Raw genomic sequence first — 16,051 nt, forward strand, 5'->3', positions numbered from 1 at the left:
AATCTCAGAGTAAAACTTAATAACCTCTAAAAAAAATGTATCAAATGAGGTGTCGCGAAACAGCAGATGAGGCTTCATGACACACTTAGATCTTAGTAGGTGGTTCTTTTGGATCAAAAATTAACCATGTATTATATGTAATGTTTTGTTTGTGGTATTTGAAGTAGAGAAACTGTATCAACCATCAGTATATACATCCACTCAGCTCACTTTAGTTTAAATAAATGAATGACTTATTTTTGTATTGATTGCAGTGAACTATCCTCATGAATCAGGACAAATGACCCGAGACTCGACGTCGGTTTATTGGCTCTTCGTACGGAGGATGCCGAGTCCACTGCCGCCCTTTATTTATACGACTGCGCCTCCATTATCCTACGCCCGAATTCACGAGGGGCGAAGCTCAGCCGCTGCTCAGCGAGCTGTGCTGAGCTTCGTGAAATCCCCATGCGTTGGAATATGGACTGCACTGTGGTGACAGTAGCTCAGCCTACGAGGGGTTTGTTGTTCGGGGAAACCAGCACTTTTTTTTCCCCTGCAATCAATTCCACTCTCTGTGCTTCACTGCGGTGAAACCTGGGTGTATATTGAGGGATTTAAAAAGTACATTTTTTTTTCAAGGATTTGTGTAATCTGTCTTTGAGACTGTGAATGAAACATATAAACCTCGAGCTCATATTAAGACGTTGTACTGATGCTAGAAAAAAATCATCTTTGTCGGTAAGTTTCTCAGATCATTGTGTGTTTCATGATCTTCTCTCAACATTTCATGAAGAAACAAAGACCTTCACACCTACAAATGAAAGTTGAATATCTTGTATATAAATCACCATTTACAACTGATGCAGAGTAACATTCTCTCCACAACTCTGTATTGTATTCTTACTATTACAAATACACAGTTTCTTGACGTCATTCAAGCACTTGTGGGAGCCAAGGTCTCAAAGGGGCAAATTCCCACAGCAATTAAAAAACAAAAACAATCTTGTTACTTCCCATTCACTATACATAATTTAAACTAAGGCTGTGTCTCAAATCACACACTTCTCCAAGTGCACTGCTTCACAGTGCACTGTAAGACAGTGTACTTGCACAGTGCTCAAATGTCAACAGTGTAGTACTGTCTCAAATCAAACTCTGCTGCTACGCACTAACAGGAAATGACTCGACAGCTTCTTCTTCTACTACTTTTTGACACTGATTGCACTTGACAACACTTTTCTTTTTTGTGGTAAAATGAGTGTTTTCTCGAGACATTTACGTCGGTATCTGCTCTGAACACGCGTAATAAGCGACGTAGCTTCATCTACGTCACTAAGATGGCGGATGAAAAGTTTCCATCGATCCACACTTAATTTTCTGGATATTTAAGTGCGCCAATTAAGTGCTCACTGTGCACTACATTTTCACACACTGCTCATCGGGACGCACCTGTGCACTCAAAATATTAAGTGTAAGTGCAGAAGTGCTCGGTTTGGGATACACTCACTGTTTCTTGACGTCATTCAAACACTTTCGGGAGCCAAGGTCTCAAAATGGCAAATTCCCTCATTACTTTTTATTCACTTTAAATCATTAAAACTTATAGATAACTCCTTGAATATACCTAAAACATCAATATTATCCTCTAAAATACTAAACAGTGTTGCTGTAGTTCTCAAGATCTGTCCTGGACGCTTGATTATAAAAATACTCTTGATTTATTATAAATTGTGACTATTTTTTCTCTAACCTAAATGACTCACGACACATAAATTAGCACGACTCCTTAAAGGCCAATCTGTTGACGCCACAGAACGTCATCCAAATCAGCTCCTATATGATGCTAATGTTTTTCAACTCAAGTTATTGTGTATGTGCAGCGTGTCTTTTTTTAATATATTTATGTGTTTTTATTCTTGAATCTGAAAAAGCTTCAGGCAGTCTTGGTCTCAGTCAGAGGTGGGCGAACATTTTACTGTGGCTGTTATGAGAGGTCAAAAAATATAAATAAAAATATAAATAAAAATATAAATTGAAACCTTTACCAAAAAAATACATGAATTCAAAGAGATCAATGCAAAAGATCAATTGTAATCATCTCACAACATTATAAAATGAGGCAAAGAGAACCTCTAAATTGATAATACATGGTCATTCTTTATATTTGCACTTTGTTCCATTTTTTATTGAACCTTGTTCTTGTTTTTATAAATGTATCATCTGCTGTGAACTGGAAACTCAATTGACTGAAGGAGATCTCCAGAGGGATTAATAAAGTCCATCCATCCATAATTTGTATAGCGCTTTTCCAGACCAGGGTCACAAAGCGCTTAAACAATCAAAACAATATTCAATAAAGTATATACTTTAAAAGGTCAAGATAACACAGATCCATCCATTGATCGCAACACATTGTATCCGTGAGTTTTATTTCATCCACTTTTTCTCTATGAAAAGTCCTCCGTTATTTTCCAGCTTTTATTTGATGGAATACAAATGATTTCTCGTCTTAATAAGACCTTGTCTGACATCTGAAGCGACAAGAATGGAACCTTAAATTAAAAACACGATTAATGTTGGGGTCACGGCGGGTCAGCGCTCGGGGTCGCCAGGAGATATAATTGGAATCATCGAGTCACAGTGATTACACAGACGTAGACTTGAATATAATGGGAGCCAGTCAAAGTATTTCATTCCGCTGAGAATGGAAATAATGTTTCTCTATCTTCTTTTTTTCCACTTAGATGTCAGGTCAAGGTAGCTCAGATGGAATAACTTCTTCCTTATGAGATCAATTCATCAAGCAAGTGTGCAAAAGGTGATTTGGACTCGGTCTCCGTCGGTACATATAATTGCATCTTCTTCAAGGACTGACCTCATAATCCACTTCCAACGAGTGGCCCTCCCCGATGGTTTGGAAGTGCTGCACGTGGGAGTCCACTGTGAGGTTAACGTGGCGGTTGAAGCGCTCCACGTGGACCGAGTGCCAGTGCTGGTCGTCCAGCAGGCTGCCCACCGTGACGGCCGCTCGCGTCCTGCTGAAGCGCAGCCTGGAGTCGTCTGCAATGAAACAGTGGGAGGCGAGTGAGAGGCCGAGCGTCCTCCACGGGAAGCGCTGTAATCGTGCGAAGCTAGAACGTCGAACATACCCCCCCCCCCCACACCCCCACTAACAGTGAATTTTCAATTATCACTTGATATGTTGCACGAGATGGAATTAAGAGAAGAAAGATGGTGACATTTTGTTGTGATGGATTTTATTTAAAGGGCGACTAACTTTAAACTTCCAACTCTCAACACTCACTTGTAATAAACTTTGAAGTCTTTCTCTCCAATATGCAGTAAGTTCTTCATCATGACCATGTTTTCAACTTATTACTTTAGAAAGTTGCCCTGAAATCTGGGCGAACGAGAGGTTACGAGAGTCCATTTTGACTTAATAATGGCTTCACTCCTCCTAAAGCCAGCTGTAATCATGCCCCACTTTGTTTATACAACGAGTCTCTTGGAGGTGGAGACTTCCGGGATCAATGAAGCGAGTTGACAAACCTCCATGCTTGACCAATCACAGCAGAGTGGGTGTGGTTATGTTCAACAAGATTTAATCTCCAAAAGTGTTTTCTGTGGGAGGAGCTTAAGATCATTTTTTAATGTCAATATTTCAATTAAAAGAGAGTTTTTTTTACAAACACACACTGATAATACAAACTATATATATATATATTTTTTCAGAGATTTTTTCTTATTGACCATCATGAAGATTTAATCCAAAGACGGCAAGAGTCACTAGTTTCTTAGTCCAAAATTAATTTCTTATGGATTAGTGAACAAAGAATATGTTGAGGAGCCTCTTGGTTGACCCTGACACCAGAGAGCGCCTTCTAGTGTCCTTTGAAAATGAAGACACTGTTACATGAAACCTCATCAAGCCAACACTAAAAACATTTTCCAGAAGGAAAATTATAATTATATTTTTCCAGCCCCTTTTTAACAGGCAAATTTGTTGCGGTTTGGTGATTTTTTTTTTTTTTTTAAGTGGCTACTTGGTTGACCCCGAAAGAGGAGAGCGCCATCTAGTAAAAATGAAGACGGTGTACATTTTAGGACATCGTCAGGTGTTAGACAAAACGGCTTCATCCGTCAGACGAAGCAGCCTCAGACAAAACGGCCTCAGACAAACCTCCGTCAGATCGAACTTTTTGTCAACCTTCAAAATAAAAGTCCCCAGACAAAACTACATCAGAAACAAAAAAAATCACTCCTTTTTATTTCAAATAAAACAGGAAATGCATGTAATAACGACGTGATATTAGACAAAACGACATCAGATAGCATCTGGGGAAAAAAATAACGTACCGTTTTATTGCGAATGAAACCAGAAATGCACACGATAACGATGTGATATCAGCCAAAAGGACATCAGATAGCATATAGAAAAAAAATAAACGCATCATTTTATTTCGAATGAAAACCAAAATTCATGTGATAACTATACTACAAAATCCGATGGCATGTTGACGTGTGACGTCACATGTATTTCCGGTTTTATTCGAAATAAAATGGTCCGGTGATTTTTTTCCCAGATGCTATCTGATGTCGATTTGTCTAATATCACGTCGTTATCACATGCACTTCCGGTTCAATTTGCAGTAAAATGGTTTGCTTATTTTTTCCAGGCGCTATCTGATGTAGTTTTGTCTGGGGACTTTTATTTTGAAGGTTGACAAAGTTCGATCTGACGGAGGTTTGTCTGAGGCTGCTTCGTCTGAGGCCGTTTTGTCTGACGCCGTTTTGTCTGACGGAGGTTTTTCTGAGGCCGTTTGGTCTGATACCTGACTATGTACATTACCAAAGTTAGCAAAACTTTGTATTCTTGCTTTTTATTTTTTTTTAAATGTGTTCATCTGTAAATCTTCTGCTTGAATTGTGAATTTCCGAACTCAGATAAATAAAATTATCTATTTAATTATATATCTAATGTTGTTTTGTATGAAGCCTAAGGCTGCTTCGTCTGACGGATGTTTGTCTGAGGCTGCTTCGTCTGAAGGATGAAGCCGTTTGGTCTGATACCTGACGATGTCCTAAAATGTACACTGTACATTAGGTTTTATTAAACCTCCACAAAACGACAAGATAAAATGTTTGCTAAGCAAAAAAAAAAAGTGGTTACTGGCCATTTTTAACAAGAAGCTACAGAACTATCTTTCTTTTTCTTCAAGTGTTCATAGTCAGTGCAATGAAACTGCAAATGTATAATTGTTTATTTACATTTATATTATTTTTTCTTTTCAGTTGAATACTACAAATACTTCTTTCCCACGTGTATTAACGTCATAATCCTGCGATAGTAGTTTCAGTTTTCTCTCCACCGAACGACTGTATTGTCGAGTCATTCGAATGTCGATGGTGTGATTCCATTTCCATCTTCAAAAGTGTCTATTCAAGTGCAACCATTCAAAGGCAAATGTGACGGCGTTTATTTCCGCCCATAGAACGCTGTCTAATGAGGCTGATAGAACGACGCCAGCCAACTCCCTCTGGTGCCATCATCTTCGCTCCGGTGAAATCATGACAGCCGGCTTCCCAAAAAAAAACAAAAAAAAACACCTAACTTTGATGGAAACAAATCTTTTTTTTTTCAGGGGGGTGACAAACAGGACGAGCAAGAAAAGTTCACCTAAGTTGAGGTAGAAGTCCAGTTTCCCGCGGTGCAGCTCCAGGCTGATGTAGTCTCCTCGCTGGCCCTCGCCGTGCAGCAGAACGCCGTCGGCCTGATGGCTCTTGAACCGAAGCGAGATCACATCCTTCACCGTCGACATGGACTTCTGGTTGAATCGATACAACAGAGCGCTCCTGCCGTCGAAGTCCGCCACAAAGGATTCTGGGGGACGAAAAGCAAAAATTCATGTTTAAATTCATTGAACTATTTTCTTAAATCTCAAATCAAATACATGTATATCCTACCTACTTATAAACCCTATTACAATCTCCATTTATTTAAACACAATTGTAATAAAAGCTTCTTCAAAATGTATTAAAGTACAATTCACAGGTCACATGACAGCCACTAATGGCCGGGAGACACTAAAGGTACTTCATTATAGTTTAACTGCGTATATGCTTAAATATTTATATTAATTCACCTCAATAAGTCATTGAAACACATTAAGTACAAGTCGTTGAGATGAATAAAATAAACGTCTTGGCCTCGTTCGTAAACTCTTTAACACAAACTTTCTTTCAGTCATAATTCCACGAGCCATTTAAAAACAAAAGACTTTAACCATATTTTATTTTATAATACTTTTCAAATTATCTTTATATACATTTAATTTACCTCATATATGATTTGATGTGTTAAAGAAAGACATTGTTTAGAGCATAAACCTGGTTATTTTTAAAGTAAATGGTTACGAAAGTGTCGACTTCATTGAACTTAAAAAGAAAAATGAATATTTCAAGCAGATTTCTTTCAATAAAGATAAATTGCACAGGTAAAAAAAATACATTTCAATGTCTGGTGAGACAATATAGAAAATTCAATCTCGTGCGTGTAGAAATAAAACTACAAAAATAAAATAAAATAAATATTAGTAGGATAACAACATGTTACAGTAGAGTTGCTTTTAAAAATCATGTTCTTGAGAAACAAAACCTTCATAACGTAGATATTTAAAATCATAAAAAAGCTTTGCCAAGATCATTCATATCTATAATTAAAGCTCATTTCACTTTTCTAATCTTTTAGTCCATATTTTCCTGAATAATAGATGTTTTCTTTCCAAAGATTCTTTAAGGAAAGAGGGTATGGATGGAAACTACATAATTGAATAAAAGAAACGCCTTGAATATGTTTAAGTCTTTAGTGTTTGAACTTCAAGAAAGATTATTTGAATAAGTTATCAAACGGATTAAAACAAAAGTTCGCAGAACGAAAGCTTTCCAATGTTTAGTGAATCTAAAATGGCTTCCCATAATTGGACTAACACAGGAATAAAACAATGAAAATTAAGCTCAAAATACAACAAAGTACATTAAAGTTGGGCATGTTATATTAAAACATACATTAATTATTTAATGAAACATGCAAATAAATAAAACATTGAATAAACAGAAATTCAATTAAACAGGTTTATACTTTAAACAAAATTATAACATGTATTTTTTAAACGCATCAAATCATGTTTAGATAATATAACTAATATTATGGATTAATAAACATATGAGGTTAATTAAATGTATATAATGTTAATTTTAAAAGTATTATAAACTAAAATATGGTTAAAGTCTGTTGATGTTTTTTGAAATGGCTTCTCTAAAAGTGCATTTAAATTGGATTGTTTAAGTAGATTGTGTGTAATAAAAAAGGGGGAAATATTAGTGAATAGGAATGACTGATATTATTATTTAATTATCCTTAAAGAATTTGCAAAATAAATAAAAAATACATATTTAAAATAAATCATCTAATATTCCCCCCTTTTTTAATACACACAATCTACTTAAACAATCCAACTTAAATGCACTTTTATTCATTTTCAATGTATTTTAGTTGTTTTTGCTTCAGCCGTGAACCAGCTTCCTTCGAGATAAGCGAACAGTAATTCATCTGAATCACACGATGATTCCACAAACGCCGACATCGTCGTCGTCATTCGCCAACAGATCTTAGACGTGCGTAATGTAATGGCCCCCTTTCCGCGGGAGTTTCCTTTCTCACAATTCCAGACGATCTAAAAAGCTTTGATAGCTGCGTGACAGCTGCACAACTGTTTCTCGACAGCTCTGTTGACTGTCATTAAATACAGTTTGTGCAGCGGAGCTGGAAGCCAAGCTGTTCGACAATAATCTTAATGAGAAGGGAAGAGTGGCGGCGGTGGTGAGCGCCGCCATGTTTCCAGTTACAAATGTTCCGGCCTCCCCTCGCGAGGGAGCAGCTTCCGCCTCCAACCGGCCATTATAATCCCTGCCCTCACACACACACACATACACACACACTCCTTATTTAAATACAAGCGCTTCCAGGAAGTCCTGACGAGCTGAGCTCAGTTAATAGAAGGAGGCACTCTCAGTTTCACCTCCACATAATCCTTGCTTGGAGAGACTCTCCAGCACAGGCTGTAAAGCAGGAGCCGAATAGCAATTTGAGCGGCGCCGCCTGAATCATCCCCCCGTATCCACACCGTAATTTGTGTAGTGTTTTGAAATTTACATTCCAAAGACGGTGGCGTCGTCGTCGAGTGTGGAAATTGGTCAAGTGAGAAAACAAGCAAGCCCCCGTCCGGAAGGCGCCGTTATGCGGTTGCTCGGTCGGACGCGCCGGGGCGTCGTAAAAGTGTCCGCCGCGGGACGTTCCCGTCTCTCACAGTGCATTAATTCACCGGCTCGTCTAGTTAGTACTGCTTCACGACGCGGAGGGGAAGAAAAGGTTTGTCAATGAATCCTCTTTACATGCCTTTTATTGGAGTCGCCGCGGCGGAATGTCAATTCAAAGTGTCTGATTAGCATTTGGTTTAAAGTCGCTCGCTCGCTGCTTCTTAGATTGTTTTCCAGGCCCGTTGTTTACGACTTGTATCTTGTTGTTCAATTACTGAACCGCATTGATGACGTTTGTTTCACACACTAGCGCTTTTATTGTACGTGATACTTTTATCTCGGGACATCACCGTCTCCCGATACCCACGTTTCTCCATAACAGCGTCTCCCGAAATCCCCGTCTGCCGATACCCCCGTCTGCCGATACCCGCCTCCCTCCGATACCCGCCTCTCCCGATACCCGCCCCTCCCGATTCCCGCCTCCCTCCCGATACCCGCCTCCCTCCGATACCCGCCTCCCTCCGATACCCCCGTCTGCCGATACCCCCGTCTGCCGATACCCCCGTCTGCCGATACCCCCGTCTGCCGATACCCGCCTCCCTCCGATACCCGCCTCTCCCGATTCCCGCCTCCCTCCCGATACCCGCCTCCCCCGATACCCGCCTCCCCCGATACCCGCCTCCCTCCGATACCCGCCTCCCTCCGATACCCGCCTCCCTCCGATACCCGCCTCCCTCCGATACCCGCCTCCCCTGATACCCGCCTCCCCCGATACCCGCCTCCCCCGATACCCGCCTCTCCCGATACCCGCCTCCCTCCGATACCCGCCTCCCTCCGATACCCGCCTCCCCCGATACCCGCCTCCCTCCGATACCCGCCTCCCTCCGATACCCGCCTCCCCCGATACCCGCCTCCCTCCGATACCCGCCTCCCTCCGATACCCGCCTCCCTCCGATACCCGCCTCCCTCCGAAACCCGCCTCTCCCGATACCCGCGTCTCCCGATACCCGCCTCCCTCCGATACCCGCCTCTCCCGATACCCGCCTCCCTCCGATACCCGCCTCCCCCGATACCCGCCTCCCCCGATACCCATCTCCCTCCGATACCCGCCTCCCTCCGATACCCGCCTCCCTCCGATACCCGCCTCCCTCCGATACCCGCCTCCCTCCGATACCCGCCTCCCTCCGATACTCGCCTCCCTCCGATACCCGCGTCTCCCGAAACCCACCTCTCCCGATACCCGCCTCCCTCCGATACCCGCCTCCCTCCGATACCCGCCTCCCTCCGATACCCCGCCTCCCTTATTAATTCACCGGCTCGTCTAGTTAGTACTGCTTCACGACGCGGAGGGGAAGAAAAGGTTTGTCAATGAATCCTCTTTACATGCCTTTTATTGGAGTCGCCGCGGCGGAATGTCAATTCAAAGTGTCTGATTAGCATTTGGTTTAAAGTCGCTCGCTCGCTGCTTCTTAGATTGTTTTCCAGGCCCGTTGTTTACGACTTGTATCTTGTTGTTCAATTACTGAACCGCATTGATGACGTTTGTTTCACACACTAGCGGTTTTATTGTACGTGATACTTTTATCTCGGGACATCACCGTCTCCCGATACCCACGTTTCTCCATAACAGCGTCTCCCAAAATCCCCGTCTCCCGATACCCGCCTCCCTCCGATACCCGCCTCCCTCCCGATACCCGCCTCCCTCTGTTCCCCGCCTCCCTCCGATGCCCGCCTCTCCCGATACCCGCCTCTCCCGATACCCGCCTCCCTCCGAAACCCGCCTCCCTCCGATACCCGCCTCCCTCCGATACCCGCCTCCCCCGATACCCGCCTCTCCCGATACCCGCCTCCCTCCGAAACCCGCCTCCCCAATACCGGCCTCCCTCCGATACCCGCCTCCCTCCGATACCCGCCTCCCTCCGATACCCGCCTCTCCCGATACCCGCCTCCCTCCGATACCCGCCTCCCTCCGATACCCGCCTCTCCCAATAACCGCCTACCTCCGATACCCGCGTCTCCCGATACCCGCGTCTCCCGATACCCGCGTCTCCCAATACCCGCCTCTCCCGATACCCGCCTCTCCCGATACCCGCCTCTCCCGATACCCACCTCTCCCGATACCCGCCTCTCCCGATACCCGCCTCTCCCGATACCCGCCTCCCTCCGATACCCGCGTCTCCCGATACCCGCGTCTCCCGATACCCGCCTCCCTCCGATACCGGCCTCCCCCCGATACCCGCGTCTCCCGATACCCGCCTCCCCCCGATACCCGCCTCCCCCGATACCCGCCTCCCTCCGATACCCGCCTCCCCCGATACCCGCCTCCCTCCGAAACCCGCCTCTCCCGATACCCGCCTCCCTCCGATACCCCCCTCCCTCCGATACCCGCCTCTCCCGATACCCGCCTCCCTCAGATACCCGCCTCCCTCCGATACCCGCCTCTCCCGATACCCGTCTCCCTCCAATACCCGCGTCTCCCGAAACCCACCTCTCCCGATACCCGCCTCCCTCCGATACCAGCGTCTCCCGATACCCGCCTCCCTCCAAAACCCGCCTCCCTCCGATACCCGCCTCTCCCGAAACCCGCCTCTCCCGAAACCCGCCTCTCCCGATACCCGCCTCTCCTGATACCCGCCTCCCTCCGATACCCGCATCTCCCGATACCCACCTCCCCCCGATACCCGCCTCTCTCCCGATACCCGCCTCTCTCCCGATACCCGCCTCTCTCCCGATACCCGCCTCTCTCCCGATACCCGCCTCTCTCCCGATACCCGCCTCTCTCCCGATACCCGCCTCCCTCCGATACCCGCGTCTCCCGAAACCCGCCTCCACCGATACCCGCCTCCCCCGATACCCGCCTCCCTCCAATACCCGCATGTCCTCATACTGGTATCGCCGGATGTTCGTATATATCCTGAGATGAATGCAATATTCTGCCACTTATTCCTTTATTGTGGTAATTGGAGTCTATCCAGATACTTAAGAGTATTGGAGCAGACCCGGAGTACCCTGAGTAAACCCACTCAAGCATGGGAAACACTAACTCACTGTCCATATATATTGAACCATTTCAAAATATATCTACATTATTCATAAGTCTTTCTTTTACAAAAACATGATATTTAAATGCATTTCCTTGTCGTTCCTGAGACACTGTAAGACGATGCAACACCTCGGGGACGACATTATTCAAGACTGAACGCCTGAAACCAGCAGAACTGAACCACCTACACACTCCAGTCCAACATATTGTTTTGCAGCCAATATTTGTTTGATTTTTTAATCTTGTTTTAAATGAATGAATAAATTATTTAACATTTGCACAAGATTTTATTTTTTTATTAGTCTTTTCGCACATTAATATGTTTTTTTTATATGTATAACTTTTCCTTCTTTCTTGCAATTTGGCTTTGATCTAGTTTCCCCATTGTTGTAAAAATATGCTATAATGTATTTATTCCCCTTTTTTAATTGATAGTCTATTAAAACAATCCAGTAAAAAAAATGAGTTGTAAACATTAAAAGCACAAAAGTCTAAATTAAGTTTATAAATAAATAAAAGTATTTTTTTCTTTTTATTGCTATTATTGTTATCACGATAATTGCTATTATTACTATAACTATAATTAATATTACCATTATTCCTTTTTTTTTTTTTTTTTACCTTTTTGGAAGTGAAATAATATGAAATATTATTATTGACGTTAACATTTTTTAACTGCCAACAAAGACTCAAAAATCTCATCTGGTTATTCATTACTTTTGATTAACCTCGCGTTGGGTTGAATCAAATAAAACGATATATTACAAAAAAAATAATAGGTTTAAAACTGGTCGGTTAATTTGATTTATTCGATTCATTTTTGTTGTTAAAAAAAAAAAATTCAGTATATAAATTATTTAATTGATTTTTTTAAGCATTAAAGTACTTTTTTGAAAAATTGCATTCAGATTTTATTAAATTGACAGGTTTATTTTGTTTTTATTAAATAATTTAATTAAATTACGTAAATATTCAAAAAATAAACTTGTTCTTTATGAAATACTTTTTAACAACATATTTTCTAAAAACTAAATACGATTATTCAGTAAAAAACGAACAAAACATAAATATAGTATATAATATTTAAACTTATATACGTGCAAAATATATATACTTTAGTGTGGTTTTTGTGTGGATTCACTGCGAAACTTGGTCCAATATGTCTCATTCTTTGTATTATTTTATTTTGTAAATCTGTGCCGTAGTTACTATATCAACGATTATATTTCATGTGATGGTTTTATTACTTAACCATCTGAACAACAATGGCATCTCTTGCTCTGCCCGTGCTTATAATAACATGTAATAACAGCGTCATAAAGGGAGGAACAGAAATCGGCTGTTAGAGCCTCAACGATACCCGCCTCCCTCCGATACCCGCCTCTCCCGATACCCGCCTCTCCCGATACCCGCCTCCCTCCGATACCCGCCTCCCTCCGATACCCGCCTCCCTCCGATACCCGCCTCCCTCCGATACCCGCCTCCCTCCGATACCCGGCTCCCTCCGATACCCGCCTCCCTCCGATACCCGCCTCCCTCCGATACCCGCCTCCCTCCGATGCCCGCCTCCCTCCGATGCCCTCCTCCCTCCGATGCCCGCCTCCCTCCGATACCCGCCTCCCTCCGATACCCGCCTCCCTCCGATACCCGGCTCCCTCCGATACCCGGCTCCCTCCGATACCCGCCTCCCTCCGATACCCGCCTCCCTCCGATGCCCGCCTCCCCCGATGCCCGCCTCCCTCCGATGCCCGCCTCCCCCGATGCCCGCCTCCCTCCGATACCCGGCTCCCTCCGATACCCGCCTCCCTCCGATACCCGCCTCCCTCCGATACCCGCCTCCCTCCGATACCCGCCTCCCTCCGATACCCGCCTCCCTCCGATACCCGCCTCCCTCCGATACCCGCCTCCCCCGATACCCGCCTCCCTCCGATACCCGCCTCTCCCGATACCCGCCTCATCTGAACAACAATGGCATCTCTTGCTCTGCCCGTGCTTATAATAACATGTAATAACATGTAATAACAGCGTCATAAAGGGAGGAACAGAAATCGGCTGTTAGAGCCTCAACGATGGAACTCTCAGGTGTGGACCTGCACCTGCAGAAGGGGTTGTTTTACGACCCGGGCTCACTGGACTGGCCTGTTCAAGCGAGCGTACCGTGACGACTTCCTCCGTCTGGCGCTCGCCAAATGATGCCTTCAAATAGATGCAACACAGCACGGACGAGCTCGATCTGTCGCGTGGGCGACTTTTCTTTTCTTCCCTTCCTCTGTCATTTCTAATTACCGGTAAAGCTGTGACCATGTGGTTAATTCACGACGTGTAAAAAAAAAAAAAAAAAAAAAAGGCAGAAAACACGCGTGTTTGGACGAGATAAGTCTTGTTGATCACGCTGGCGTTTCATTGAAATGCATGTTGTGTGTTGTGTTGTGTTGTGCGTCGACACGCTGACGGATTGAAGTAACATGCTTGCAAACGTATAAATATAACATCGGCGGTGGCGCCTCCGTTGGAATGATGTTGTTTTGATGTGAATTAAACACACAATCAATGTTTATTCAAGACTCATTACAAAACCCGTCGCAATTAATTTGTCGTCTCGTTATTGCGCGTCTTACTTTGGCTATAGAGCCAAAAACAAGAATCCCTTTGTTTTCTTTTTTAAAAAGAAGCGTGTTTTGCCAGGAGGTAAGAAAAGGTGGCGTGTCGTCCCTCGGGTGGAGAACGATGTTTACCTCGTTGTAAAGTCACTTTGTGTGAAGGATGTCGGACTAATGATGTAAAGTGTGACGTAAACACGCTTTTTAAAGTGACTCGATAACACGTCAAACGTCGTGTTCCGGCAATTATTTTCACAACGGCTGCTGGCGTATGTACTTGTACACGTGGTTATGTTCGTTTATACATACAAGTACATTAAAGATGTTGGTTATGTAGTGATTTTAGATTTGTTGAGTTCATGGAAGACATATTTTTAACTTGCGAGATGAATGCAATGTGATTTTAATATTCCTTCATGGTGGTAATTTGAGAGTATCCCAGCTACTTTGAGTATTAGAGAAAACCCGGAGTACCCGGAGTAAACCCAATCAAGCACAGGAGAGACTAACCCACTGTCCATATATATTGAGTTATTCTAAATATCTACAATATTTATAAGTCTTTCTTTTACAAAAAAACATGATATTTAAAGGCATTTTGTTATTTTTTATTTGTTGAATCCACGGAAAACGGATTTTTATCTCGTATGAATTGTGTTCGAAAATACAGAAAAAAGTTACTATAAATAACGGTAATACTTTAGAGTGAGGAACACATGAACTATTAATTTGTTAATTATTCACGTGTACTAACAGCAAATTATTATTAACCATTATAAAGTATGGACTACAACTTCATTAATTCCGATTATAAGAGGCAAAAATACATTTTTATTTGTTTCTCCTAATTATCTTCTTGCTGCTTTGTTTGTCCATGTGTTGTATTTTTATTTTTATTTTAAATGCTCACGTACTTTAACTGGGTATTGTTTAAGCCCTTTGTGACCCTGGTCTGAGAAAGACGTTTTACAAATAAAACTTACTTTCTTAGATTCTAGTTCAGTATTAAAGATAAAAACTACAATTTCAGATTATTAGCAGTAAATGAAGAAATAATTAAATATTAACTTCGGTGAATAGAACTTCTTGGACCATGAATGAAGAAAGTTACTATTAATAGTACTGTCTCTTTTAAAGGAAAACATAACCAAAGTATACTAGTATACTAGTATACTAGTATACTAATAATCAAGTGTTTTCCCCCAGTAGACTGAATTAAATTAGTTTGACGTTACGAATGTCAAATACTTGTTAATTAATTCATGTTATTAATATAATGTTTTTATGCATTATTTATTTATAAATCTGTTTCATTATAACTATTTAAATGATTACATTTCAGGTTATGATCTTTATTACTTTTACTTTGAAAGGGCTTTAGAAAAGGAACATTTTAACAATTATTTGTTTTTGAGTTTTTAGGATGATTGGTATTAGTAGGATTGATACTTACTTATACTGATATGTTCCTCTAAAAAGAGGCAATATTATTAATGGTAAATTTCTTCTTTCATGGTTACACGAAATAAGGGATAAATAGAAAGAAGGTGGTTTTCACCAAAGTTATTTACTTCTTTATTTCCTGTTAATAACCAGTAATTAAGTGTTTTTTATTAGTTATGACGATGGTTAATATATGACTAATCTTCTGTTAATACGTATAAACGTGTAGTTTACCCACAATTCAAACTTCACTCATTTTCTATTACTCACCCTCGTGTCGACTAATGTTGGATTATTTTAGAGTAATCTGTTCCCTTTTTAGAGTTATAGACAAAAAAAGTTTGTTCATTTTAATGTAGCGAATGGAACTCAGTTGTCTTCGTCTTCATCCAAAAACACACTTAAAAACATTTGAATACCTCGTTCAATATAGTGTGGATCTGATAATAATCTGCCCTGTCACTTCAAAATCACTACGTAATAATAGTGCTATAATCAAAATGGTATTACCAACGATAACGGGTTAGTAAAGGGTTTTGTAACTAGATCGAACAAACTAAAAAAAAAAAGATTATTACTGTCTGACAGGTGTTTTATTTTGAAAAAATACTGAGCATTTGTGGTCACTCTAAGAATAGTCTTGTAAACTAGTGAACATTCCTAAAAA

General features: G+C 42.0%; 1 protein-coding gene across 2 annotated transcripts in view; it reads right to left on the reverse strand.

Moving 5' to 3' along the window:
- cntnap5a (contactin associated protein family member 5a) overlaps positions 1-16,051 on the reverse strand; it is a 246,610-nt gene that overhangs the window by 155,836 nt on the left and 74,723 nt on the right. For both annotated transcript variants that reach the window (XM_087804487.1, XM_087804486.1), the window contains exons 5-6: positions 5,660-5,863; positions 2,858-3,042 (exon numbers count right to left, since the gene is read on the reverse strand). In XM_087804487.1, the coding sequence (XP_087660613.1) occupies positions 2,858-3,042; positions 5,660-5,863 (389 nt within the window). The remainder of the gene's footprint in view (positions 1-2,857; positions 3,043-5,659; positions 5,864-16,051) is intronic.

Source organism: Callionymus lyra, chromosome 12 (genome assembly GCF_982586985.1).
Source record: "Callionymus lyra chromosome 12, fCalLyr1.hap1.1, whole genome shotgun sequence".
Classification (NCBI taxonomy): Eukaryota; Metazoa; Chordata; class Actinopteri; order Syngnathiformes; family Callionymidae; genus Callionymus; species Callionymus lyra.